The sequence below is a fragment of the Lampetra fluviatilis genome, chromosome 2 (assembly GCF_964198595.1).
Source record: "Lampetra fluviatilis chromosome 2, kcLamFluv1.1, whole genome shotgun sequence".
In the NCBI taxonomy this organism is placed as follows: Eukaryota; Metazoa; Chordata; class Hyperoartia; order Petromyzontiformes; family Petromyzontidae; genus Lampetra; species Lampetra fluviatilis.
In genome coordinates, this window is record NC_136276.1 from 27,665,216 (window position 1) to 27,691,721 (window position 26,506).

A 26,506-nucleotide genomic window follows, 5' to 3' on the forward strand; every position below is an offset into this window, starting at 1 on the left:
AACACGTTTTTTGGTGGATGCTCCATTTTCATGATTTTTTATTTCAGCTAACATTCAATGTTTATTTTGTTTGCAATGGGAGGAAACTAGAGAACCCAGAGGAAACCCACGCAGAACACGGGGTGGACGGGCCTTTGGGCTTCACTGTGCTCAGCAATTGTGTTCGATAATAACAACAACAACAAAACACATTCGCAACAGTGGGACACGTGTGGACAAACGCGGCCACAAAGTGTGCAGTAGATTCTCGATTATCCACGTGAATGACGGGGAAGACGATCGCAGATTAATCAAAATCGCGGATAATCCAAAAATGTCAATTCCGTGGATCTCTATGCCAAAAAACACTAATATCGGTATACATTTAAACTAACAATCGACTGATTGATGCACGTGCTTAGTGATAACACTTTCCTGCTCCCGTGCAGAAGACTATGCCCACAATGTGGACAGCAGAGCCACGCCAATCAAAATCAATCAAACTCCACCCACTGTTGTAAAGATATGCAACTACTGTACTGTAGCGGCGATCACGTGGGTTTTGGATTAAACGGAGCAACATATTTTTTGGATTAAGCGTTAATTAGATAATTATTCATTTGGGCTTAAGGGTAAAATCCATGAGTTATGAATTTATCAAAATCTCAGGTGCGCGGTTGATCCGCAAATCGGAGAAACCGCACGCAGATAATATAATCGAGTCTATTGTAGTTGAAAAGAAAAAAACAACACCACATCGGAGGAGTTTCTCTGCAAGGGGAAACGTAAACACGGCAAATTCTTAAATCTTTGGCAATAATTTTCTCGTGTGCCGAGCCCCTTTTAAAGACAGCACCTCGCGCACAAATCAATATGAAGCCAAGAGCTCATTTCAGTCCAGTGTGTGCAAGCTTGCAAAACAATTAAGCATGCAGGGGAATTAGTCATTAAACAAAAATAACAATCACCCCCGCCACCACCATCATGTCAATTAAATACGAAGGGGAAAAAATGCTGCCACACACGATATTAATTCCCAAATGGCGTTTTTGTTCATTGATAATTGTGTAAAAATCGATTTTACGCCGTGTCACATCAATCGCAAGAGTGAGAAAGCGTTCGGCGCGTGATCAAACGTGGACAGAGAAACACGACACCAAGAATCCTTCATTTAACAGCAACGTACAGATTCACCGCTCTCCAATATCCCCACTGAACTGCCAAAAGATGAGGTCATAACTCAATTCGCAAACACATTTCAGGACTCAATAGCGGTGAACATTTATAGAATCTCTAATGGCGTGAATTTGGGGGACATGTTCCCAATTCTTGGAATCATCGGAAAAATAAAAAATAAAAATCATGCTTAGTTACTACATTTTCGGATCCAAAAACATGTATCTGCTTGGCCCACCGATGTCAGCATCGCGTGATAACATATCCAAGATGTGACATCGGTTTTGGTTTCATTGTTAGAATTCAAAGATTAAACTGCAATTACGCTCCGTTGATGGAACTTAAAATATGATTAGTGTTAAAAAACATTATTACAATTATTAAATGTAGTGCAGAAATAATGAAAGTGATTCAAATACATCAAATGTAGTTCCCATAATATGTAAATTTGATATTAAATCCAATAAATTATATTATTTATCGCAATTAATTAAATCCAAAACTCATTGCTTGCAGAGACATATATAAATCAGAACTTGTTGATTTTTACACGTGCCAATTGATGTCTTTATTGTGGGCATAATCATTGTATTTAAGTCATTCATTGATTAAATATTACAGCCTTAATGTATCCTTATAGACCTTCTGAGCTAATGCTCTCAGAGAGCACCTATTAAAAGGCAAGCCTGATGCACCAATGCGTGGTGCAGTCCATAAAACTCCACACTGTACTCGTCTCCAGCTGCAGGGTCTGACGATTATATTGATTATCACCATCAGCGGCCAAGATGAATCCACTGGTTGATGGTGTTGAACAACACAGCTGGGAATTGAACCCAGGTGGCTGGAACCATAACGTGGTGCACTCAAGGCTACACCACTGCCGCTTTTACAAAGATCCCCCATATAGCCTTAACAGACTGTAGGGGCAAGTGCTGTTAGCGAGCACCTACGAAGGCTGGCACGGTACACGGCACGGTTTAACTAAAACTAACAATTTAACTCTTTTTATTTTACCACTGAACTATATAGCTGTTTTTCAGAAATGACTTGGTCACAATTGATATATCAACGAAGTGGCTTATCACGTGGAAATATAAAGCAGCCAAACACTTTTAAGGTATGTTTCTTTCTAAGCAGAGGGAAAAACCGGCGGACTTTGTGAAAATTCCATGCGTCCACGGGGAGAGAGACATGCAAACTCCAAATATACGGTAGGCGACAGGGTGAGGATCGAACCCGTGACCTCCTGCATACCAGGCGAGGGCGTGAACATCTCCCTTACCGCAGGCGCCCCAACAAACAAATATGCAATAGCTCTGTGGTGGCAATGCAATTCGACACCAGGCTGAGATTTATGTAGGAATTCAAATAATTTTGACCACGTGTCACTCAGTCTTACGAGGGATATTTTCAACCGAAGAACAAGTTATTGCCATTCCTGGGGAAAGCACATATTAGGTCTTGCTGCTGTGTATTTGTTTCCCAGTTCGACAAAAGAGCGTGCCATGTGTGCCGTAACGACAGATACTTTAATTGAACCTCACCACAGGACAGACAAACTGCATCATCATCGTAATGAATACATAATCACACCTGCATACCACCGGCTGTAACGTACAAATACACACTTGGACAAATACACCAGCACACAAGTTGAAAAGTATGCAAAGAAGCATGGAGAGATGAGGGCTGGTGGTGGAGACTAACAGTTGAGCGGCAGCCAGAAGAGGGAATGTGCCCTAGAGGCACATCGAGCGTGTAGATGGAGCGATGAAGTCTGCTCCTGTGCAGGTGCTGGGAACATTGCTGCATCACGAGACCACCTATTTCCCCTGGGGCCGAAAACCATGTGTCATCACGTCTTGGCAGCCCACTAGCACTACCTCCCCCGCGGATTTCTATCTTTTAAAAGCCATGGCTGTAATCCTGCTAGTAACTATAGGGCAGGAAATAAACAGGGACAATAAAGCACAAATTGCACAACCATAAATATAAAAGAAACACGCTTATCGCTATACGATAGGTGGGTTGGCACATAGACAAGAAGGGTGGGTGGCTGCGTGGGTGGCTAAGAAGTTGGTTACAGATGTAGTGACATGGCTGGATGTCAACATGCTGGGTGCAGTGCCGGCCCAAGAGGGGCACGTCGTGCGGTGTAGCGACATCGCGGAGACCACGTGGTGTGGGTGTAGTACCCGCCCTAGAGGGGCCCGGTGAGCGCTGAATGATGGCGCTAGATGGCACCACGCTTTGCGTGCAGTGCCAACCCTACAGGACTGGGTGGGTGCCGAAGGATGAGGTTACTCAAGGCCATGGCACTCTGGTTGACTCGGGAGGACACGTGACCAGTTAAGTCTACAAAGCGGCCCCCATAGGGGGCTAGGGGTGGTCACGTGATTGGGACCCAGATCCTTCCCGAGGATTCTAGAAAGAAGGTGGTCATGGCCAAAGGCGGAGCCGGGTCCCGAGAGGGACCGGAGTTGTTGTTCATCCTGGAAGAAACCTCTTCGTCTACGTTCTCCGTTCAACGAGTCTCCAACACGTGGACCCGGACCGAAACTGTTGGTCCCGGTCCATAGTAGCAGTTAAGTTGTAACTAGTGTAGTTAGCCTGGTGGTGGTAACTAGTGTAGTAACTACTGTAGCTAGCCTGGTGGTCACCACCATCGGTTGTTATTCTGTTACGGGGAAAGTTACCCCATGTGTTGGAACTGAATAAATGTGTCTACGTCTGCGACTCAGTTGAACCCATTACACATAGGTAGATAGGTATGAAGGAATAAAAGTGTTTCACAATGGAGGCAGGCAAGTAAAATGTGGAAAGATATATGGGGTAGCTAGGTTGGTATATCAGTAAGGTAGGAAGAAATGTGGTTAAGTATGTATGTTGAACTTCTTTTGCACAGTACAGAGCCAACCATGCTAATCAGAGGTGCGGTTAAGAATGTAAGCAGGCAGCTAAGTGGTTGATGAATACATTGGTGGTGAGTGTGTAAGTTCATGGGTAGGGTCGGCGGATGGGTGTATTGGTGGGTTGGTGTATTGAGGTGAATGGATGGGTATGTTGTGTTTAGGTAGAAAGGATTAAAGTATTTAAACATGTGTAGAGGAGTAGAGGAGAGTGGTGGCGTCGCGTGCGCTGTCCGGTGCTGTGACATCACGGGACGTGGGGTCGCACGCGCCGGGCAGTGCACGTGACGTCTCGCCTCAGAGGGTATTTAAGGGAGACCCCGTGACGTAAGCGGGGTCACTGGAGGAACGGGGATAGTGGAAGGGGTGAAGAGGGAACCCTTATAGTGATACCTGTTAATAAACCCTGGCGGAAGCCCCTAACTCACCTCCGTCTCCGAGTACCTCCGTCTACAACAGCAACAACTACTTAACACATGTAAGGTAGGCAAGTAAATGGTAGGTAGGGTGAATAGGTAGGAAATTCGATTAGTAAGCAGGTTAGGCAGTCATGATTCAAAGCATCAATACAAAAACTTAATTGTCATCCTACTTACACTGAGCGCTGGGGCAGTCTCCATAGGGCACGCACTGCTAAGTCCCACATCGCTGTACTTATTTTATCAATCCTGAAAATATGACTGATCGAGTCGACTCAATCAGTCGGCAGGTCGAGCACTTGGATGTGATAACAAAACAAAGTCGAGTGATGATTCACTCCCACCGTGGTTCGATGCATTGCTTCGCGGTTGTGATACTATCGAAGACTCTATTCTTTTTCATCTAACTTTCATCTTCTGGTTTGTGTTTTCTCATTGGATCTGTCTCATTTGAACAGTTTCGTCCGATTCATTAACCAAAACGTAGTAACACTTTGCATACATAATTGGCATGAGTTTAAAACCAATGCATGTATAGTGAGCACAAGAATAGATTCTGATCAATGAATCCAAGTATCACTCACTGCCTGCCACTAAAAAGTATTTCCAAGACAATGAAATAAAAAACATCAGCAGCTGGGCTATATTGCAGTAAAGAAGGTAAAGATGCAGCCCTGCAATTGCTTACTGCTGGCAGGAGGGCCTAAACTGCAGCCAACTCAAGAGGGGGATTTGGTCGGGTCTTTACTCTTCTACGTTGACCAAATGCGTTGCAAGAGGCAGCCATTCCTACACTTTGCCCCATCACACGCGAACTGCCAAACCACTTAACAGTGCCGTGTCCATGCATCCCGCTGGCTGGGCAGAGCGGTGGGAGTTTTTCAAGAAATTGGCTATCGTTTCTACTGCGACATTGAATCGATAATCCCAAAACAGCGCGATTCAAAAACAGGTGGGGAAATATCTGCACGAGTGTAAACGGCAAGAAAATCATGGGAGCCATACCTCATCGCCCAAAAAAATGCGAGCTCAATGATACGCAAACACACGCTCATTATAAATGTGTCGATTGCCCCACAACTTTCCGAGTGATTCACACCGCTGAGCCGCGTGGCGCTCACTGGGCCCCTTAGGCCGGGTGTTCGTAACAACAACGACGTTGTGTGCCGGCACGCTAGCTGGCTGGCATGGTGGAAGAGAATGCGCAGGCCGGGCGGGCAGGCACAACCCGTGGGTGCCCTTGTACCCCGACTGGGCGCGTGCGAGTTGAGCGGCCTTAGATAACGCGGAGAAGAAGGAAAAAAAACAACCGGTCAATAAATCGTTACCACCGTTCGCAGCGTGCGATCATGAAACGGGATGCTCTGGGCCCTGGGTTTCCGAAAAGTTTGGCTGTTGCTGACACCTATGCACAGCCCCTGTTCGCCGAAGGTTATCGTCAGCTGACATCCTCTGACCTGGTGAAATTATTGTTTTAACCTGGTGACGTGAATGTCTGCCCCGCATAAACAAAACATGTCATAATCATAATCAGGTATTTCTTGAAAAGGAAGTGATTCACGCTTCACTTGTTTATACAGGTAGGAAGCTGTTTATTCAGCATAAACCAAGGATTTCGCAAACCAGGTTGACGGCATTGTGGGTAGGGCACCATTAAAACGGCAATAATTCAGCAGCTGAGCTGTCAGGTGTTACGTGAATAAATCGTGAGCGAACAGAGTAAGCGAAAACGTGAAATACAAAGGCCAAACCGCACCGCAAGCTCACAAAATGCTCACGCTTACACGGGAAGCGTGAGCAAAACGAGCCATTGCAACCTATTTCGCCTTCATTTCCCTTGCCTATGTCTGCCGTTAAAATTTTGACAATGCAAACGCCGATAGGCACAAAAACGCATTCAGCATTGGCAAGCAACAAGTCAAACAAGTTACGCAAAAAGAGAGCCACTTAAAAGACACACAAAGAGACAAAGAGGATCGAGGAGAATGTTTACACACTTCAAGTGTACCGAAGTTACAATGTTGTGCAATTTGAAACGTCAACCGCTCTGTGGCCAGGTAAGCACTGTAGTTAGCACGCCTGGACTTGTAAACGGAAGGGTTAAAAAATTCGAATCCTGGCGAGGGCTCAACCCAGACAATCACAACTTCTGGTTTCATATAAGGTAATTGTGACTTGGAGTACCATTTTGTGGAAAAAGCGCGTGGGCCGCACCACTGAGATGTGGATTTTATCCAACACTCTGCCCAACGTGCATTGAGAACTCATTTGAAAAAGGAAACATTTTTGGGTGTCTTAATTAGAAAAGTTTGCAACCTGTTTCCCCCCTCCCAGTCGCGTTAAATTGGCATCGTGTGGCGAGGCCTAAGCAATTTACGTTCATAACTGTCACAGAGCGGCGAGTGGTGTCAGAAAGCAGCCCCCAGGGGACGTCAGAGCAGTGCTTCTGAAGGAGCCTCATTTCCCTCGGCAGGTGCGGCCACCCCACCGCAGCAGTCCCTCGTTGTTCACGAATTTGCTATGTCCGCGATTGTGGCTATCCGCGAATCCCAATCTGAAACTCTACACGGCGACTGCATCGAGAGAGAGAAAGTGACGAGGTAAAGTGATGAGATAAAGCTATTAAATAAAGTGATAATTTACAGCATCATTATCATTTAAGATAACTATTATTTCATACTTTAATATGTATTTGTATTTACTTAATGTTTATTATAACCAATTTAAAATATGTTGTGTTATTACGATAAGCGTCATGTATTTAATAACTTACTTGTGTGTTTATTTAAGGTAATTAATAACAAAATCAGGTTTTTGTAGGCCAATATCATTATCCGCGAAATTTGCTACTCACCATTATCTCCGGAACGTATCCCCCGTCGCGAATAACGAGGGAAACACTGTACTGGGTGGAAGATGAACATGAGGCCGCGCTGCGAACGTGGCATTCAAATCATGAAACGCATCGTCCAACAATGCCCGGTGCTTCGCCCCAAGCGCCGGCTGCATCTCAAGACGTTCACAACAATGCTCCCAAAGCCCCAACCTCGACATCAACTTTAGGACGCTGCTAGTCACCCCACAGTGCGAAAACGAGTGGCAGATCTCATTATTCACACGAGGGGGACTCCCCCCCCCCCTTTCATATCCCCTGCCGAAGGTGTTCATTGCATGTCTGTGAAGACACATTTTTTGATTCCCAGCGCTGGAATAAAATTATGCTTTGCTCGTGCACTCACTGTTTGTGACAGGACCGAGACCATGAACTCAATAAACTCAAGGAACTCGAAAACCTGGTTTGATCATGGGCGGCTGCTCAGATTCGAATCAGAGACCTCAGCAGTGCCAAGCTCGGTGCACTGATATGGTACTTACTTCCCGAGCCACTTCCAACGCATTGCTTATTTATTTATTTAGTGCAACATGAGTGCCACAGAGGAAAGCTGTGCTTATATCAAAAGCGCGCTTGTATCAAAGTTGCCCTTCGCCTTCCCCAAACCAGCGTGATGCGCTGTTTATATAATAATAACTGTGCTGATGTAAGGTATGCTTGCATTCAGATTCTACTGTATTACAAGCATGTCCGTGTTCCCAAAAAGGGTTGCTACTTTAAGAACATTTCATTATTAATGACCTACCAGGTGGACGGTCTATAGCCATGGACACCGAGCGTGCCATTGTTGTGAACGACGTTGAACGTCCACATCGTGCGGGCTGGGCAACACAAATAACAAGCAGAGGCGTTACTTTTCGAGTTCGGTAAGAGACTCAACGCTTCAAGAGCCCGCAATGCACTGTGTGGTGAATATGTGACGGCGGTGGTCCTTCATAAGAAGTAACGGTCACGAAGCAGTCCTTTAAAGAGCCGCCTCTTGCCAATCCCCTGACAAAGTGCATCTGACATTTGCTTCGATTTTGGTTATTTCGACGGCTTCGGGGATTGAAACCTCCCAACCGTGCGAAATTGATCGGTGGCAAGCACTGTTAAACATCTGTGAAATAGAACTTCATAGCTCATCGGATTCCTACAGTATAATAATTATTCTGATCTTTGCCCATTTTTCTGGTAACACTACTGCTACGACGAAGCTACTTTTGAAACGAAATGCTGCAGTTGGCTGCCTTTTTACAGTGACGTCTAAATTTATGTGGGAGGATCATAGAAAGATGTCATCTCCAAGATGCTCTCGGACCGTTTGATAAGCCTTTCACTGTCATATTGCGCACAATCGGGAACGATATAGCCGCAAGCTTAAGGAAACACACTTATTTGCTCTGCATTCAAGCCAATGGATTCTCACACGCACAGTCTATGCGCGGCACTCATTACAGAGCCCAGGTCTGAGCACTGAACAGATTCTCATTGTACTCTGCTCAGATGAAGCGTCGCTATTCAACAAGTCTCAGCATGCCTACTGTGTGTTCATATATATAAGGGGAGCGGTAGTGTAGCGGTTAGCGCGATGCGCTACGGACCTGGCGACCCGAGTTCGATTCCCGCTCATGGCCAACATCAGTGACGATTATCTGAACCGGTCCTGGGCCTCTCCTAGGTCGACTCAGCCTCAAATGAGTACCTGGTGCAGCACGTAAAAACATCGGCACTGGGGAGACAAAGGCGGCTGGGCGTGGTGCTGGCCACCCATGCGCTCGTGTGCCGTGCCGGCCTTGATAGGTGTTGCTAACAGCATTTGCCCCTACAGTCTGTTAAGGCTATACGGGGGATTTTTGTCTTTGTCTTGTATATATATGCGCACACACATAGAAAAACCTAAAAAGCTTATGTAAATATACAGCTTGTTAAATATTATAGGTGGCAACCCGAGGAAATGCTACGATTCCGGATGACGCTTCGAGTAAAAAAAAGATATAGAATTTTTTTTCCAATGCAGTGAATGGTAGCGCCTTGAGTGAGTGGGCGTGGTGTCAACCCATTGCATAGAACACACAGAAAAACATAACTTCTCAACCATGTGCTCGATGAAATCCACGACCTCCTGCGTACCGGGCGAGGGAGGAAACATCTTGTCGGCACCAGGGCGCGTGCGCGTCCCCTCCTCCTGCCGTGCCCTTGGCGAGGTGACGGTGGCGTCGTTCGGCCTTCCAACGGCACAAGCCGCTGGAACAAGCGGCCACCCTTTCACAACTGTTTGGCTTTCCCAACGCGTCTGCTTTGAAATACGATTGTGCTGAATATTGCGCAATACTTACGTAAAAATATTTTCTATAATACTGCATTCGCGTTTCAAAACGTTTGCTTCCATTGAGAGCGCACGTTGCGATCATGCACCGCCTCGTAGCAATTGCACAATCGCTCAACGGCATAAACAATTACACGCGACACTCACGCTGCACATAGCCACCACCACTCGCCCCCAACACAACAAAGAGCAGAGAGTGTTTCCCAAAACAAACTGTAGCCAAAATCCTGTGTTCACTGTCTCCCCCATGTCTTGATTAGAAGATATGAGCTACAAAATAAACAGTTCTTATCCTGTACGTATCCGTGTGCCCTGGACTGTCACACACGAGTACAAAACTTCATTAAATACTGTAGAGACGAGCTCGAATTATGTCACCATAATAATAATTATGCCCCTTATTCGTGCAGGTTCAATGAGTCTCAAGATTCGTTTGCAGGCGGGTCCTGCATTGGGAAGTGTGGTCAATTCGATGCAACATAAGTTAGTTTCCCCAGTGAAGTCCATTGGGTTAAACAGCTCCAACTTAAGGGCAACTTCATGAGATGAAGGAGTGTGCGGGAGTATGGGAAGAAATAAGTGCCTGAAGAAAACCCACGAATACAAAGGGGGTGACACTCAAACATTTCTCAGAAGATCGATTCAAGAACCCATCGCTACACTCCCATGTCCTGGCTATCTTACAGAAGAAGCCTTATAATACCAGTCTCAGCACTTGCTTAGTATTCCGAAATGCGATGAGATGGGACCTCATTTAGGTGCTAGATCACCCGTGGTACGATCCAATATGCTGATGCAATGACGGCACGAAGGAGCCATAATTAGGTGCAAAATGAAAGTTACTTGAAAGGCTTGCCCAGCTTGGGTCAAGCATCCCAGGGCACAGTCAAGGTGCACATCTACAAGACACGGGGCGCTTATTTTGTTGCGTTGCTTAACCCCTTGAATTAAGCGTCTATGACCAAGCCACCTGGACAGTGCCCGATCCCGTCGTCACAACGCGCAAAGCTAAGCAGGCTTGAGCCTGGACAGCGCTTGCACGGACAACAAACGCCCAACAGCTGTAAAGTGGTGGGGCCTTACTAAGTTGTGGGCCGCAGTTTCAGGGCAGCAATCTCTATCGCTGCTATCCTCAAGCGTCACGTCCCCCACATCATCTGTGCTGCCACCCCACCCCCCCCCGAGTTCACCCAACCAATCCCCACGGATAAATCCACACGGTTGGGGGGGGGTGGTGAGGAGGGCAGGGGGTGGACAGGCCCTCATCCAGCTGTGGATTGTTCAGTACACAAGCTCCTTTAAACGGCATCCTCTACGAAATTACCAGCGCAAGTAGCTGCTTGCATCTCGCTTTTGCCTTAATGGCTTTCGAGCCCAGTGGGTGGACACGCCCAGGGAGGAAAATAGGGGCTTCTTTCACGCGCCCATTACCCGCGCTTGCTTTTGCCAGCTGGTAAAGAAAAGGTGTGTGCGGTAATGTGGGTCACCTATTCACAGAAACACACCGACGCACTACTCCCCTGTTCACAATCCACTGCATGGTGTGGACGAAATACAGTGTAGCGCAATTGACGTGGTTTGTTTTGTATATGGCAGAAACACGACGTCTGCGTCCTTATAATATAGCTCAAATTGTAAATGTTGGCGATTTACTCTCCAACACACCGATGTGCTGTACTAGTAACGAATTGGCATGTTATGTGTTCGTGACAAACTTACTCATTGGCTGTGTCGGGTGGTGGCGGGTTTAACGACACATTTATATAAGACGGAATCTAACCCACGATTGCTGTATGTGCCACCGGCGGGTTTAACCCACTGTGATCTGGGGGCACGTGCTAGCTGAACGTTATACACACACACACGTGTGTTCAGTGGTCAAATACAAATTCAGAAGTTGCCCGCGTGACACCTATTTGTCCTGCTCGCCTTGTCCCCCCCCCCCTCTCTGCGGAAACGTCGAAGAATAGGAATAAGGATCGTAAGTATACCGGCAGTGAAAAGTGCCGGTATACTTCCAGCACGTGTTGTGAGAAGTGCCAGTGTGGCTGACTGGCTTATGCCGGCACATATCCACCACTGACTTAAGACATGAGCCAAAATGTCTTGTGACCCCCATTTATGTTTCTAAAACTTTACATTTTTTTGGTAAGAAAGGTTTAATTCAAAATAGTTATGAATAGTCAAAGGGGCAATAACATGTTCGGGGTCAATTAATTGGAGGTCACAAGACATATGGACCACCCTGAAGAAAGATTCGGGTGTATATATCCTACTTTCACTGGAGCCATTACGTTACGTACTACAGTACTGGCATTTGGGGCATTCAACAACAGCGGCCCAAAGATCAGCCCGGAAGACAAGCAAGTGCAACATACGTAGGGCAATCAATATTATTTATGCAAGGCGTATTGTCAATGTCGTTTGCCTTGTATTTGATGCGAATAAAGTAAAACCTCACGAAGCCCGACTTTGGTAAGCTAGAATTGTGGGCAATCCGGAAAGCGTCAAGGAAATAAATTAATTAATAATGTTGCTTTGTGTCGCTTCTGGACGTTAACGCGATCTGCATTATGGGAGCGGTGAGGCAGCGGTTTGCACACCTTGTTTTAAACGCCGGTCACCTGAGTTAGATTCCCATCAGTCGAGAGTGACAGATAAAATGGGCCAGTCCTCGTGGGTGGCACCTTCACCAACCCGTACCGACCTAAACGTGGTGAAATATGGTCAAACAACCCACGGTGCTTTGGAGGCCTTCATCCGTAAAGGATACACGTTAACACCCATGTTCGCACAAGTGTAAAATATCACTGCTGGATAGGGGCCTTCCCCACCCGCTTATGCAGGGCCATTAAATCAAATGGGGTAGGTGTAAATGGATCACCCTGTACCGTATATAATGGACCTGATCCATATACAGATACCACGACTGGTGTATGGCCTTCTCCACTTTATCCTCAACAGGTGATTAAAATACCGAATTGCGAAAGCGATGTCTACATATATTACCGAGCAAACTGTTAAAGGATGTAATACGCTTTGCACTGGGGTTGTTGGGAGACGTGTAGAGGTTTTTGACGTAAAAACATTGTTTTTCTCTAGCCCTATTTTTCTGCCCATAAGTGTGGCGGGGTATCTGCAAATGGATCACAATTTACATGTAATTAATTATCACTCTCGTCCGACACATGTCTGGTACCGTATAGCAGCAGTACACCCATGTCACTCACTCACTACACACCCGTCAACCCCTTCAAAGTGCCTCCTATCTTATTACAGACCAAAATTCTAGATTTGAAGCTTTCGTGACTGCAAGAATTCATACTCTTAGGTTTTTTTCGGTAAAGTCACGTAGGTAAAAATAAATAATACAAATAATAGAAATTAAATAATAAATCACGACGTTTCGGAGGCAACACAAGTAAATTTGTGACGATCCCACCTGATGACGTAGACTTGTGTTGCCTCCGAAACGTCGTGATTTATTATTTTATTTCTATTATTATTTCTATTATTTTTATCATTTATTTTTACCTACGTGACTTTACCGAAAAAACCTAAGAGTACAATTCAGACCTTATTGGACACCCCCTGCCACTATAAATCTCAACGTTTCACCGACAAAGTCCCATGGCAAGGGAGAAACGCACACACAGACAGACTAAAATACGACATTATTTTAGTTTGCCCCTACTGAAAACGCCTTTTCGCCGTATGGACCCTGAAAACTCAACATTTCCCTGCATAAGAATACGGGCAAACCGTATGGGTTCTAGATTTGAAGCTTTCGTGACTGCAAGGATTCATACTCTTAGGTTTTTTTAGGTAAAGTCACGTAGGTAAAAAAATATATATAAATAAAATAATAAATATTTTAAATCACAACGTTTCGGAGGTAACACAAGTCTCCGTCTTCAGGTGGGACCGTGACAGCTACATTTACTGTGTCAACGCGATTGGGGTGGCTGCTAGCTGTGTGCACAGTGACACGTGCATGTCGCCTGCACCAGATCTGCTGCGATCTCGACGTCTCACGGCGCTGTTGACGTCTTCTCTCTGCTGCTCTATAATTATCAGAGGTGTTCTGCTACACACCACGGGGGATGCCCTTCAATTCGTGATCGCACGGCCCAAAACTGTGGCATGGCAGCGAATTTCACCCTCCCATGAGGCATCTCGAGCAGCACGGCGGACCCGAGTTCGACTCCAGGCTACGGTCAACATCGGTGAGGAGTTTCACACCTGAGCCGGTCCCTGGGGGCTCGCCTTCATCTCGAAGGTCATCGTGCCAGCATCGAGTAGCGTGGTGAAGTATGGTCAAACTACAACCCCACGGACATGGCCCTCATCCCGCAGTGAATATCTCAAGATTCTCAAGTCTCCCTCTCTCGCTCGCACACCGTGCCGCCACCACCACCCTCATCAAGCCTGCAGCAGCAACAACAGCGGCGGCGGCTGCTGTGGGGTAGGCATCACCGAGTGACTGAGTGGGGTCGCCGTGACACCACAGCGAGAGGCGCACTCCGCTACGAAGCCACCTGCCTTGATGTTGTTGTCCACACGGCGAGCGAAAGGAAAATTTCGACTCTGAAGTCACGCACCGTGTTGGGGGGGCAGGGAGGGCGCAAGGGGATGGCTGGCCCATCTTCACCGTCAAAACGTTGCAGCAGCAGCATCACCTCATCATCATCACCTCATCATCACCTCATCATCATCACCTCATCATCATCACCTCATCATCATCACCTCATCATCATCACCATTCAAATATCCTCCAACGTCTCATCACGGCCACGCAGTTCGCGTCTCGCACCGCGCAGCAACAACAACACAGAGGCTGATAAAGGTCGCTAGGGAGATAGTGGGGGGGGGGGGGGTCACCGGGCAACCCGCGACGAAGATGACGACGAGGAGGAGGAGGGCGGCCGCCTCTCACCTGGTCCACGGGCAGCCCGAGGAAGACGCTGAGCGGCTGCAGCAGCAGCAGCGGCGAGCCCGAGCCCGGCGCAGCCATTGTTGTTGCTGCTGCTGCTACTCGCAAGTCCCCGGCCCCGCGCCCATTGGTTAGCACGGGGCGTGACGTCACGGGGGTGGGGGTGGTGGGGGGGGGGTTCAGGGGGGGGGGCTGAGGGGGGGGGATTGGGAGGGTTGAGGGGGGGGGTTGAGGGGGGGATTTGGGGGGTTGAGGGGGGGATTGAGGGGGGTTGAGGGGGGTTGAGGGGGGGATTGAGGGGGGTGGATTGAGGGGGGTTGAGGGGGGGGGATTTGGGGGGTTGAGGGAGTTGAGGGGGTGGATTGAGGGGGATTGAGGGGGGGGGATTTGGGAGGTTGAGGTGGGAGGGATTGGGGGGGTGGATTGGGGGGGTTGAGGGGGGGGGTTCGTTTGCCCGCTCACGGCCAACACCGAGTGACGATTTTATCTGAACCGGTCCTGGGGGTCTCCCCTAGGTCGACTCAGCCTCAAATGAGTAGCCTGGTGGAGCGCGCGTAAAACAACATCGCCACTGGGGAAAGACAAAGGCGGCCGGGCGTGGTGCTGGCCACACACCCCCGCCGTGTGCCGTTCTGGCCTTCATAGGTGCTACTCGCTAACCGCACTTGCCCCAACAGTCTGTTGCAGTCTATACGGGCGATCTTTGTCTTTGGTAGGGGGGAGTGGTGAGAGGGAGAACTCCGATAATCCGCGATCCTGTTATCCGTGAAATTTGAACGACGCCTCCTATCAGCGAGGCGATTACACTGTGTAACAAAACAAATATTTATTTTTTGTTTCATAGGTAGTAACTGTCGTTTTCTAATTGCTCATGCCTCAAAAGTACGAGAGGCATGCATTGGATGTGTATCTGAAGATGTTTTCAGTCAACTAATGATGAGTTGCGTTCATTAAAACCACGTGGGATGGACAGCCGAGCACCCAGCCCTGTCCCCGTACAGATGGAGACCGATGGAGATTGGCCCCTTGCCGTGCCGTCTTCTGCCGGCGAGCCAGGGCACGGCGACCTGATGGACTCCCACGTGAATGGAGTTCCACGAACAACATCTGACCGATCCAGCGACTGCCGCTGTCTCCGCATTTCTTTTTGTCTTTAGTTTGTTGCCCTTCCCCCGCACCTCCGATTAGCACGGTTGGCTACGTACGGTGCGAAAGAAGTTCAACATGCACAACAGCCAAATGCTGTCGAGCATAAGGCCTGCGTCGAGATTCTAAAACCTCGGAAAGCAATGCTCTAACGTCGGCAAACAATGCAGATGATGCTGTAATGTTGGTGAACATTAGTTAATATCGGTTAACGTTGTTTAATGAGTAAAGTTGTGCTGCCCTCCGTGTTACATGCAGAACACGCACGCCTGACAAATGAACTGTCCGCAGAGGAACTGGGCTAAATGATGAATGCCCGTAATAAAGTGAGCTATTGCATACATTTTTAAACATTAACGCAGCGTCCTGATGAGTTTCGTGCATACTGGAGTGGGGAAATTAAACTATCATTTTCCATAAGTGGCTATTGCATAATTCAAATAGTGCATAATTAAATGGCGACGCTAAGTGTGGCGTGTTTTACAGCCTTTGGTGTTTAGACAAACTTATAACGCGGTGGGGTTTTTTATATAAACATTGCCAATATTGAAAATGTTTATGAATACCAATAATGTAATTTGTTTATCAACGAAAGCCTCGCTGAGTCTCAAGACTCTTTTCTTTTCAGGAGGGTCCTGCAATGGGATGGGGTGGTTTAGGGATCGTCCATAAATGACGTCACGCGATTTTGGACGATTTTGACCCCCCCCCCCCTCTCGTCACACGGCGTCACAAAAAGTCAGACCCCCCCCTCAAATATGACGTCACAAAACTCTGCCCCCCCCCCCAAAATAAAACATGCTTCAAATCGCTTTAAACTATTGTCATTGTAGTGCGTATTTAATGTGGTGCTGCACTCTGATGTTGTAGGAGTAAACATTTATTAAAAAGTATATTTAATTAAGTAGAACGTGTTGTCTATATTTATTTAAAGTTGCGCATTTTGATGTGACGTCACATTTCTCAACCCCCCCCCCCTCATCACACATCGTCACAAATGTCTGACCCCCCCCCCCCCCCCCTAGATGCGTGCGCTCAAATGTCCGCACGGATGGTTTCATGAACTCACTTCTTGCGATGTCACCTCCTGGCCGCCCACCTCACATTGCATCCAAAGCGCTGGTTCACAAGAGTACATCATCTTCTTGGTTCTTTCGGTAAAGTCACGTAGAAGGGAAATAATAAAATAATAAAAACAAAACAATAAAATAATTCTCACGACTTTTCGGCCACAACGCAAGCAGCCGTCCTCAGGTGAAGAACAGGTCTGTCGGAAAGACAGCAGCTTGCGTTGTGGCCGAAACGTCGTGAGAATTATTTTATTATGTTTTATTTTTATTATTTTATTATTTCCCTTCTACGTGACTTTACCGAAAGAACCAAGAAGATGAATCCCTGCAGTCACGAAAGCTTTAAATCACCTCATCAACCTCAAGTTTCTCCCCTGGCTGCCACCGAGGTTCTATCCGCAGCGCACACAATGGGTTTGGGATCCCGGTAAAAAAAAAAAATCATCAAAGCCGTGTAAAATTTCAAGAGCCTCAAGGTGGTTTCACAGTCAATGTGTCCCTTTGCTCAACATGAACAATGGTGCGATGCTTAATCTCTGTTGGTGGACCCGATTTCGTACAATGCGCACGAAATAGTCTTCGCGTGTGCTCGTGCAATTGGTGAATAGTGCCCAGCAAGGTCCCCCCCCCCCCTGCGAAGCGGTGTTGGCGTGTTGGTAGGTCCTGCGTAGCATCAAATGGCGAGTGTTGTTTACAACGTGTATACAATTGTAGAGGAGTAAAATGGGGACGTGACGTCACGTGTACCGTTCAGTGCGATGACGTCACGTCTCCTAGGGTATTTAAGGGATACCCCGTGACGTAAGCGGGGTCACTGTGGTAACGGGTAAAGTAAGAAGGGTGAAGAGGGAACCAGGGGTAGAGAGTGGGATCGAATAGGGAGTCTGGGGAGAAGCCGGTGGTAGCCGTAGAGGTGCTTTCCATTTTACTCCTCTACACAATTATGCACACAATACGCGTATGTTACACGTACGCTAAATGAGTGAACAAAAACTGTAGAAACAAGACGCAAAAAAACCCCATCAACAATACAAACGAGACGGTCGTGAAAATGAAATAAGCCTTTCTAACTAATCACGACGCTGAATTGTGACAATTCTTGGGATCATTCGGTGATGAATAGTCACGTGCCAAATTTTTATATATTTGTTTAAAATGTGCTATGAAGAAGGGGCCATTGCACCGAAACGTCGTCTGATATATTTGCTGTGTTGTGAGTCTATACTGCGTCAAGGTGCAGAGGTCATCATCACAGCTAATGTCGCCGATGTCACCGCAAGTCCTTCTGCTCGATGCTGTCGTTGTCACTGTTGTCAAGTCTGGTGATGAGACGAACGTGTATGTGTAATCTTAATTTTAGAACTTGTATGTGTACACGAGTACGGTTGAGCTTCTTTCGCGCCGTACGTAGCCGACCGTGCTAATCGGAGGTGCAGGGGGGGAAGGAACATTCGACTCACGAACTTTCAGAGATTCGAACAAGCCTGTCTGTATGTCCAGTTGCCTGTTCAGACCAAGATTCGTAAGTTCAACCACCACGCAATAGATGGCGGGAGTGGCATCTGCATCTACAGAACGAGAAGAACCAGTGGCATCTACATCTACAGGAGATTATACAACTCTTAAAGCCATTTCCAGTGTTGAGTGTACATGCCGTACATCATGTTTGGAATCGATGGACTTACGAACAAATCGACTTACGAACAGACCTCTGGAACCGAACTCGTTCGTAAGTAGAGGAGTTCCTGTATGCGCATTTGCAAGTATCGTGCATCGGTGCAGAAGTCAAGAACGCAAGTATCGTCGTGGTAAAATGAGCAGAAGGCAGTCATCACCTCCACTGGTATCGTCTGGAGCGAGCGGTCAAAAAAAATCCCATATTCCCTTGGGGGCCGTCCGTAAATGACATCACGCACCTAGGGGGGGGGGGGGGTCAGACATTTGTGACGATGTGTGACGAAGGGGGGGGAGGGGGTGAGAAATGTGACGTCACATCAAAATGCGCAACTTTAAATAGATATAGACAACACGTTCTACTTATTTAAATACTTTTTAATAAATGTTTTCTCCTACAACATCAGAGTGCAGCGCCACATTAAATACGCACTACAATGACAATAGTGAAGCATGTTTTTTTTTTGGGGGGGGGGGGGCAGAGCTTTGTAACGTCATATTTGAGGGAGGCTCTGACTTTTGTGACGCCGTGTGACGAAGGGGGGGAAGGGTAAAAAAACCGTCCAAAATCGCGTGACGTCATTTATGGACGGCCCCCTTGCCAGAGACCACCAGTCTGAGCATCGGGAAGAACAATCACCTATGCCTCCCGTGAACAGGAGCTGTAAAACTTCCTCCGATGCAATCTGCACGCTCGCAGCAATCCCGGCTAACCCAGCGCGTCGATGCATTCGTCAATTTCAACAACGAGCACTGTCGGCAGAATAGAACGAAGTTGCATCACGACTGGTGGAGGGCCACAGAGACCGGGGTTTGTGAGGCCTCTGCGCGAACAATAGTCATTAGTAATGGTCATTGTTGACAAGGTTTATAGGGATAAATCACTGTACACGGTAGTCCAGATGTCTTGTGACCCCTAATGAATTGACCCCTAAAAAAGAATTTCCTTTGCACGTTCGTTTTTTTTAAACAAACCTTTACTTTCAAAATATTACGTTTTAGAGAGTTAAAGTGGGGTCATAAGACATCTGGACCAGGCTGTAGAGCCCATCTTCCTGTTCTCGCCTCGTCCTCCCCCCCCCCCCATGTTTTGCTGTACAGCACAGTACATCATTACATTTTTTGTAGATATAAAATAAAGGAAGCCCCTCACGTACAATGATCCTTACAGCCATTCACGCGATTTCACGGGGCTTCATTTCAATTCAAGATTGCCGTGAGCACCGGCACGACCTCTCTTTGACACAAGACTTAGCCCCGCTCATCCCCTAATGCTGGCCCTGAGAGGGCAATGGAGCGCCGTCTTCAATTGAACTTGTTTATATCGCCCATGAGTGAGAATCGACTGTGAACCCTTCAAACAGAGGACGTGGCAGGTTGCATTGTTCACGGTGTGCAATTTCAGCTGGAGGAGCAAACGAACGGTGGACAAATCAGACGTGAGAGGTGTGAGTCGCGTTTTAGAAATTAAACTAAAGAATCGATAATTAAATTTCGATTTAAAGCTTTCGTGACTGCAGGGATTCATCTTCTTGGTTCTTTCGGTAAAGTCACGTAGAAGGGAAGTAATACAATAATAAAAATAAAACATAATGAAATAATTCTCACGACGTTTCGGCCACAACGCAAGCAGCCGTCTCCCCGTCTGACGCTGTCTCCCCGACAGACCTGGTCTTCACCTGAGGACGGCTGCTTGCGTTGTGGCCGAAACGTCGTGAGAATGATTTTATTATGTTTATTTTTATTATTTTATTACTTCCCTTCTACGTGACTTTACCGAAAGAACCAAGAAGATGAATCGATAATTATTCAATTGAATGGTAACCCCAAATTTGCGACGAGGCATGGAATCAATGCGGAGATGGGGAGAGCATTCCCACACCTCGCCCGCGACCAGTCTCGAACCCGGCTCCCTGCATGCGAATCCAGAAGCTCAGGGGTTCTGGATGGCTTCCACGATCCTGGCATGGCCGTTACGAACCTCTCTGAGCCAACCAACAACCTCTTGAAAAATCACAATTTGCGGTACGACTCGACTGGCTTAGCCAATGGTGTAACACGTGGGCTTTCGCGAAACAATGTGTCGTTACCCGACCACCACCCTACACATTGACAAATGGTGCGGGTTTACTCGCCAACACATCGGTGTGCTGAAGTAGTCAACTAATTGCCACGTTTTGTTTTACGTGACAAACCTTAGCCAATTGGCCGTGTCGGGTGGTGGTGGGTTAACGACACATTTATAATTCTAGATTTGAAGCTTTCGTGACTGCAATGATTCATATTCTCAGGTTTTTTCGGTAAAGTCACGTAGGTAAAAACATTAAAATTAATGAAAGTAAAATAAAACAAAACAAAATAAAATTCACGACGTTTCGGAGGCAACACAAGTCTCCGTCATATATGACACATTTATATTTACGCGATCTAACCCAAAGGCATTTATTACGATTCGCTAATGATGTTTCAAGAAATAAAGATTTCTTTCCGTTCCGAGCAAACCAACTGGCAATTATTTTAAATCACGATCGCAACACGATTGTGCCCTGCGGGCCCGATGAGCGCAGAGCGATTTAAAAACTCAGAACACACCCCCCCCCCATCTGCGGCGTGTACGCTGAATCGCAAATTCCCTGTTTAACCACAATGTTTAACTTGCAATCACTCAAAGGGGCACTTTATGCATTATTTATTCAGGAAGAGCACCCTCCGGTGATATTCAATATGCCGTTCGTAATCGAGTGTCTGACCATAATTCTGTCAACAACCTTGGCCAAATCTATCACAACGTCTTGACCACACAGCTGCTCTTGTGCAGAGCATGGCCCCGTTTCAAGCTTTGGCCTGCGGGAGAAATGCAGCCCGTGGGGTGGCGTATTGAATGCGACCTGCAGTGTCACTCACTTGTGTTATTATTTAAAATGTACGCAATAAAGTGAAGCAAATGATGCCCCCCCCCATGGCTCCCCTTCTCCTCTCATCAGTCACAAACTCATTAAGAAAGTGTCCTGATTTTTCACGTAAATACAAGAATTTAAGTTAAAAAAAACATCAACTCAGCACTAGAATTCTCCACCACTCTTGCCCCATCTTTAAAAAGTCGTCCGTTGGAAATAACTCCACGGGGCCAGGGGCGGCACGAGGCCAACCGCCATCGTCTGGCGCCCTTCGACGAGCCGTGCAATCGACGCCGCCACAAGCCAAACCCCGAGGGAAGATCGAGGCTGGGGTTTATGGTAAAGTGGGAAACAAAAAATTGCCGCTATTTTCCACTTAATGTTTTTTTAAGCGTATTTTTATTTTTTCAACGGAGGCATCGTTATTTGGTTTGTCCGTCCGTCTGTCCAAGCATGCAGTGTTTCTGAGATCAGATAAAACGACATTTTAAGAATTGATTTGTACACGACAGCGAGACGATATTTCAGTCCGATTCACGGTATTTATTTTTGCGGTAAATAAAATATTTTACGTTAATACATTCTCAGAAATTTTGAGAAATTTATTACAATTCACATTCCCTCTGTACGCGCAACGGGAATTTAAATAATGACATCTTCGTCGTTTAATTTTTATTTTTTGTCTTTTTTTTCGTCGAATTTGCCACCCCACTTAACTTGGCGCCCGAGGCGACCGCCGAGTTCGTCTGAATGGACAGGCTGCCTCTGCATGGGGCCATTCCAAGTGTCAGACGATCCTGCTCCAGATCGCTTACTCGGCGGCGTGAATGACAACAACGGAGCATTTCCTTTTAAGATTTGTGTACATTTCATAGTGACTAAAATAACGTATAACCTACAGCGTGTTTTTCGACGCAATGTGCATGAATGGCGCAATTAAAATTAACGTTGCTATTAATCCATAGCTGGGTGAGAACATTTCCGCGCCGTGTAAGACATGGGGTCTGTTTGACCATACTTCAACAGGCTTGCTTGAGATATCATTTCCTACTCACTCACTGATGCCAGCTTTAACTGGATTGTGAGCCACTGCGTCACGCATGAGATGAACATGACACGTGCACTAAAAGAGCCGAGTTGGACAAGAGACTGCAACAAACACCAAAATATAGTAGTAGGTTTTTACCCTTTCAACTGGTACAAAAACTGACACCTTTATACAAGGCATCATGTTTGCAATAACCACAACACAAGCAGTCAAAATGCAAACAAAAAGAAACGACTCTGATAATGATATGCACTGTCCTTGAAGTTGATTTGTCCACACCCGAGACAGCTTTTCTTAGAGCCTAGTCTCCATTGGTGTTGGACCAGATGACGCCAAAAGGCAAACATGATGCCTTGTATAAAGGTGTCAGTTTTTGTACCAGTTGAAAGGTTAAAAACCTATCACTATATTTTGCCACTGGTAAAGGAGGTCTCATAGTGTAAACACCAAGTTGTATAAAACGGTAGGCCCAGCGAAGATGTCACGTAAAAGGCAGCATTGGCTCGAGCAGGCTTGACTGCTGATGACACTATTGAGTATGGAAATCGCTCAAGAGTTTGCCCGTCTTGAATCAACGCTGCTGAAATTATGCGCTGGGGAAATGTTCCACTCCGAATCGCGCGTGGAAGTGCTGACACACGCGCTCACTGATACCGGTGTTTGAGCGCCATCTATTGACGAGCCCTATCGGTTTGTTCTCATCTCTTGCGGTGGAAATTCCACGTTGCTGTGGCGGGGGCCAGTCCGCACATAGGTTTGAGCACTGTTGATGTCCCACAAAGCGACACTGGTTGTTCTCTCCACATTGAAAGGGCGAGGGGCCAGAGTAGCATGGAGAGGGGCGTGCTAGGAATTGCATTCAGAAACAACGGGAGAGGTCGCGACACGTTGGTTAGAGACCAAATATCAAATCAAAAACGTCACTGACCGCCGACACACGTTCGTGGGCTTTGAAGGGACACATCTTCGCTCAAGGATCAAAAGGATTCTGGCCCATAGGTGAGACTGGTAACGGAATGGGAGCCAAAGGAGGAACAGCAGTGACGGATCCGCACCCCGTTCCGTCCTGGTGTTGTTACTGTATGTTGAACTTCTTTCGCACCGTGCGTGTTGATTAATATTGCCCGGGAAGAAAAACACTGCGTGTTTTATTATTATTGTTATTTCAAAGTGTCTAGATACGTCTCTCAGACAGGGTATCGACATCTCCTCAGTAGACTGAGCCTAAAATGTACACCTCGTGCGGTTAGCAGCGGGGAGACAAACGCTTCGCGGCTGGTGGTGCGTGATGCTGGCCACACCAGCATGTGCCACGGTTTCGAAGGGATTGTAACCTCCCTCGCCTGGCACGCAAGAGGTTCGTGGGTTCGATCTCGGATCTTTGACGACGCCTGCTGATATTGATTCAGAGTCCGCGTGTTCTCTCTTCCACGTGGTGGTCGCGTGCATCGTTCTCCGGCTTCCTCCGGTTTTGCCCCCCCCCCTCTCTCGACACTGACCAACGTGCGCTCAGATGATTTGGCCGCTACTTGTGATGATGATGATGATCTTAGCCACAAGGGCTCATAGCTGCAATGGGCTTTACCTGGGTCGAATTAACTTTAGCATTTTTATAACTTCTAGATTTGAAGCTTTCGTGACTGCAAGGATTCATACTCTTAGGTTTTTTTCGGTAAAGTCACGTAGGTAAAAATAAAAAATAACAATTATAATATAAATATTGTGTGATTTATTATTTTATTTCTATTTTATTTTTTACCTACGTGATTTTACCGAAAAAAACCTAAGAGTACCTCGATAACTATTATAGGATGAGTCCTGACACACGTTGTACCGCGCAATCTCAAATGTACACGAGATGAATCTCAAGCTTAACATGTCAAAATGCGCTCGTATCTTCTTGTTTTGATGTGCTATGAAGAAGTGCCATTGTCGAAAAGCGTCGCATATTATACATACGTTCCCTTTTAAAGCCACATACGCTCTCATCGCCCAATAAAACACGCACAAGTATATACACATCCGCTTGGCCTAAGCCGCGCTTGCCCCCGCACTACACGTGATGAATGTGGCTTCTGATTTGCCTCGGACGCAAGGCGGCGCTCCACAATCAATGAACCTGCAAAACATTGCCACGGACTGCCACCTCCATCAGACCTCACACAGCTTAGGCGGGTCAAGCCTGGACAGCGCTTGACTACCATCACTCCCGCCGTGCATAACATATGCTATAGGCTGCTGCGGAGCTGCGTTGTGAGCATATAGAGGTCGTCCATAAATGACGTCACGCGATTTTGGACGATTTTTGACCCCCCCCCCTCTCGTCACACGGCGTCACAAAAAGTCAGACCCCCCCCCCTCAAATATGACGTCACAAAGCTCTGCCCTCCCCCCCCATAACCATATTTCCATTTTGAAAATAAAACATGCTCCAAATCGCTTTAAACTATTGTCATTGTAGTGCGTATTTAATGTGGCGCTGCACTCTGATGTTGTAGGAGTGTTGTTATAACAACTCAATCTTTATTTAGAGTTGCGCATTTTGATGTGACGTCACCATTCTCACCCACCCCCCCTCGTCACACATCGTCACAAAAATCTGACACCCCCCCCCCCAGGTGCGTGACGTCATTTATGGACGGCCCCATATGAACGTTGAACTTATTTCGCACCGTGCGGAGCCAACCGTACTGGTCGGAGCAGAGGGAAGTGGTGTAAACCCCATCGGTGAACTAAAATTTGTCGTCAACTCGATAATACGACAGGTGTTACCGATGCATCGACTCATCAATGAACACTTGTGTTTTAGTCCACGATACAAAGGTCAAAGTAAGCGTGTAAGAAACAGGTTTTTTAATGTATATTTGTATCATTCTTAATTTTAGAACTTTCGTGACTGCAGGAATTATTATTTGTTTCTCTAACCCTCCTCCCTCTCTCTGCCTCCGCCCCCCCCTCTGTCTATTTAAGGCCACCCCACAGAGACGATCACCCCCTCTCTGTTACCTGTGTTGCTCTCGCTATGTATCTTGGTGATATCTGTCTGCTAATATGTCTGTCTATAGTTTTCTGGTTAGATTTTATGTCGCTATTTCATTATACCTGATGATGATTGCTTGTGTTGCAATCGAAACGTCGTATTCTATTATTTAATTTAATTTATTATTTTATCTTTAGACGTGACTTAACCGAAAGAAACAAATAATATTTGTATCATGTTATACATAATAGGTTCATGTCATCCCTGCAGCCACTAGAGGCCGCAACGTTCACTCGCATGATAAGGAAATTATTCTTGAATCAAATGTTTAATTGTGACAACGGGCGGTGTTCACTTTTACACCTCTGTTATAATAATAATAAGTTTATACCTGACAAATATCGTACTCGGAAATGTTATCAAATGGACACGAGATTAATCTCAAGCTTAAGATGTCAACACTTCTCAAATTATATTCTTGGTTATTTCGGTAAATTCACGTAGAACGGAAATAATAAAATAATACTAATAATAATATTGTTTTATATTTCTATTATTTTATTTTTTCCCTTCTACGTGACTTTACCGAAAGAACCAAGAATATGAATCCCTGCAGTCACGAAAGCTTTAAATAAAAACTTCTCAAATTGTATATATTCAACGTTCATTCAGAAAATACTCACTGAATATCAAGATTCTTTGAGATTCAGTGAATCTCAAGATTATTTTTCAGGAAGGTCCTGCCAAAGATTTTTTTCCCAGTAGGGGGAACTAATTACGGCATACATTCCAATTAAGTAATATGCGGGTATATTTTTTTCAAATGTAGCCAATTTTGACCAGCCGGCACACAATGGCCTCCTCTTGCGACTGACGCCACCGGATCTTTTAACGTCCACCGTGAAGCAGACGGCGCGTCGTATCAGTGTACTTAACGCAGCGGTAGTGTTAATCGTTCATTGTGATGTTTGGCTAATTAAATTCGGGAGTGCTTTCCATGTCGGTCACAGGGGGTGGCCAACCTGGAAGAAACCAAGAGCACAATAGTTCCCGTGAGTTCTGCAAAGAGCC

At 46.4% G+C, this 26,506-nt stretch overlaps 1 protein-coding gene across 2 annotated transcripts in view; it reads right to left on the reverse strand.

Moving 5' to 3' along the window:
- Window positions 1-14,729, reverse strand: part of LOC144944810 (membrane-bound glycerophospholipid O-acyltransferase 1-like) — an 84,825-nt gene extending 70,096 nt beyond the window's left edge. Inside the window, exon 1 of one of the 2 annotated variants that reach the window (XM_078873081.1) lies at window positions 14,624-14,729. In XM_078873081.1, coding sequence (XP_078729207.1) covers window positions 14,624-14,701 — 78 coding nt within the window. In that variant the 5' untranslated portion in view covers window positions 14,702-14,729. The remainder of the gene's footprint in view (window positions 1-14,623) is intronic. The other variant, XM_078873082.1, reaches the window with a different exon arrangement.
- Between the last annotated feature and the right edge of the window lie 11,777 nt (window positions 14,730-26,506).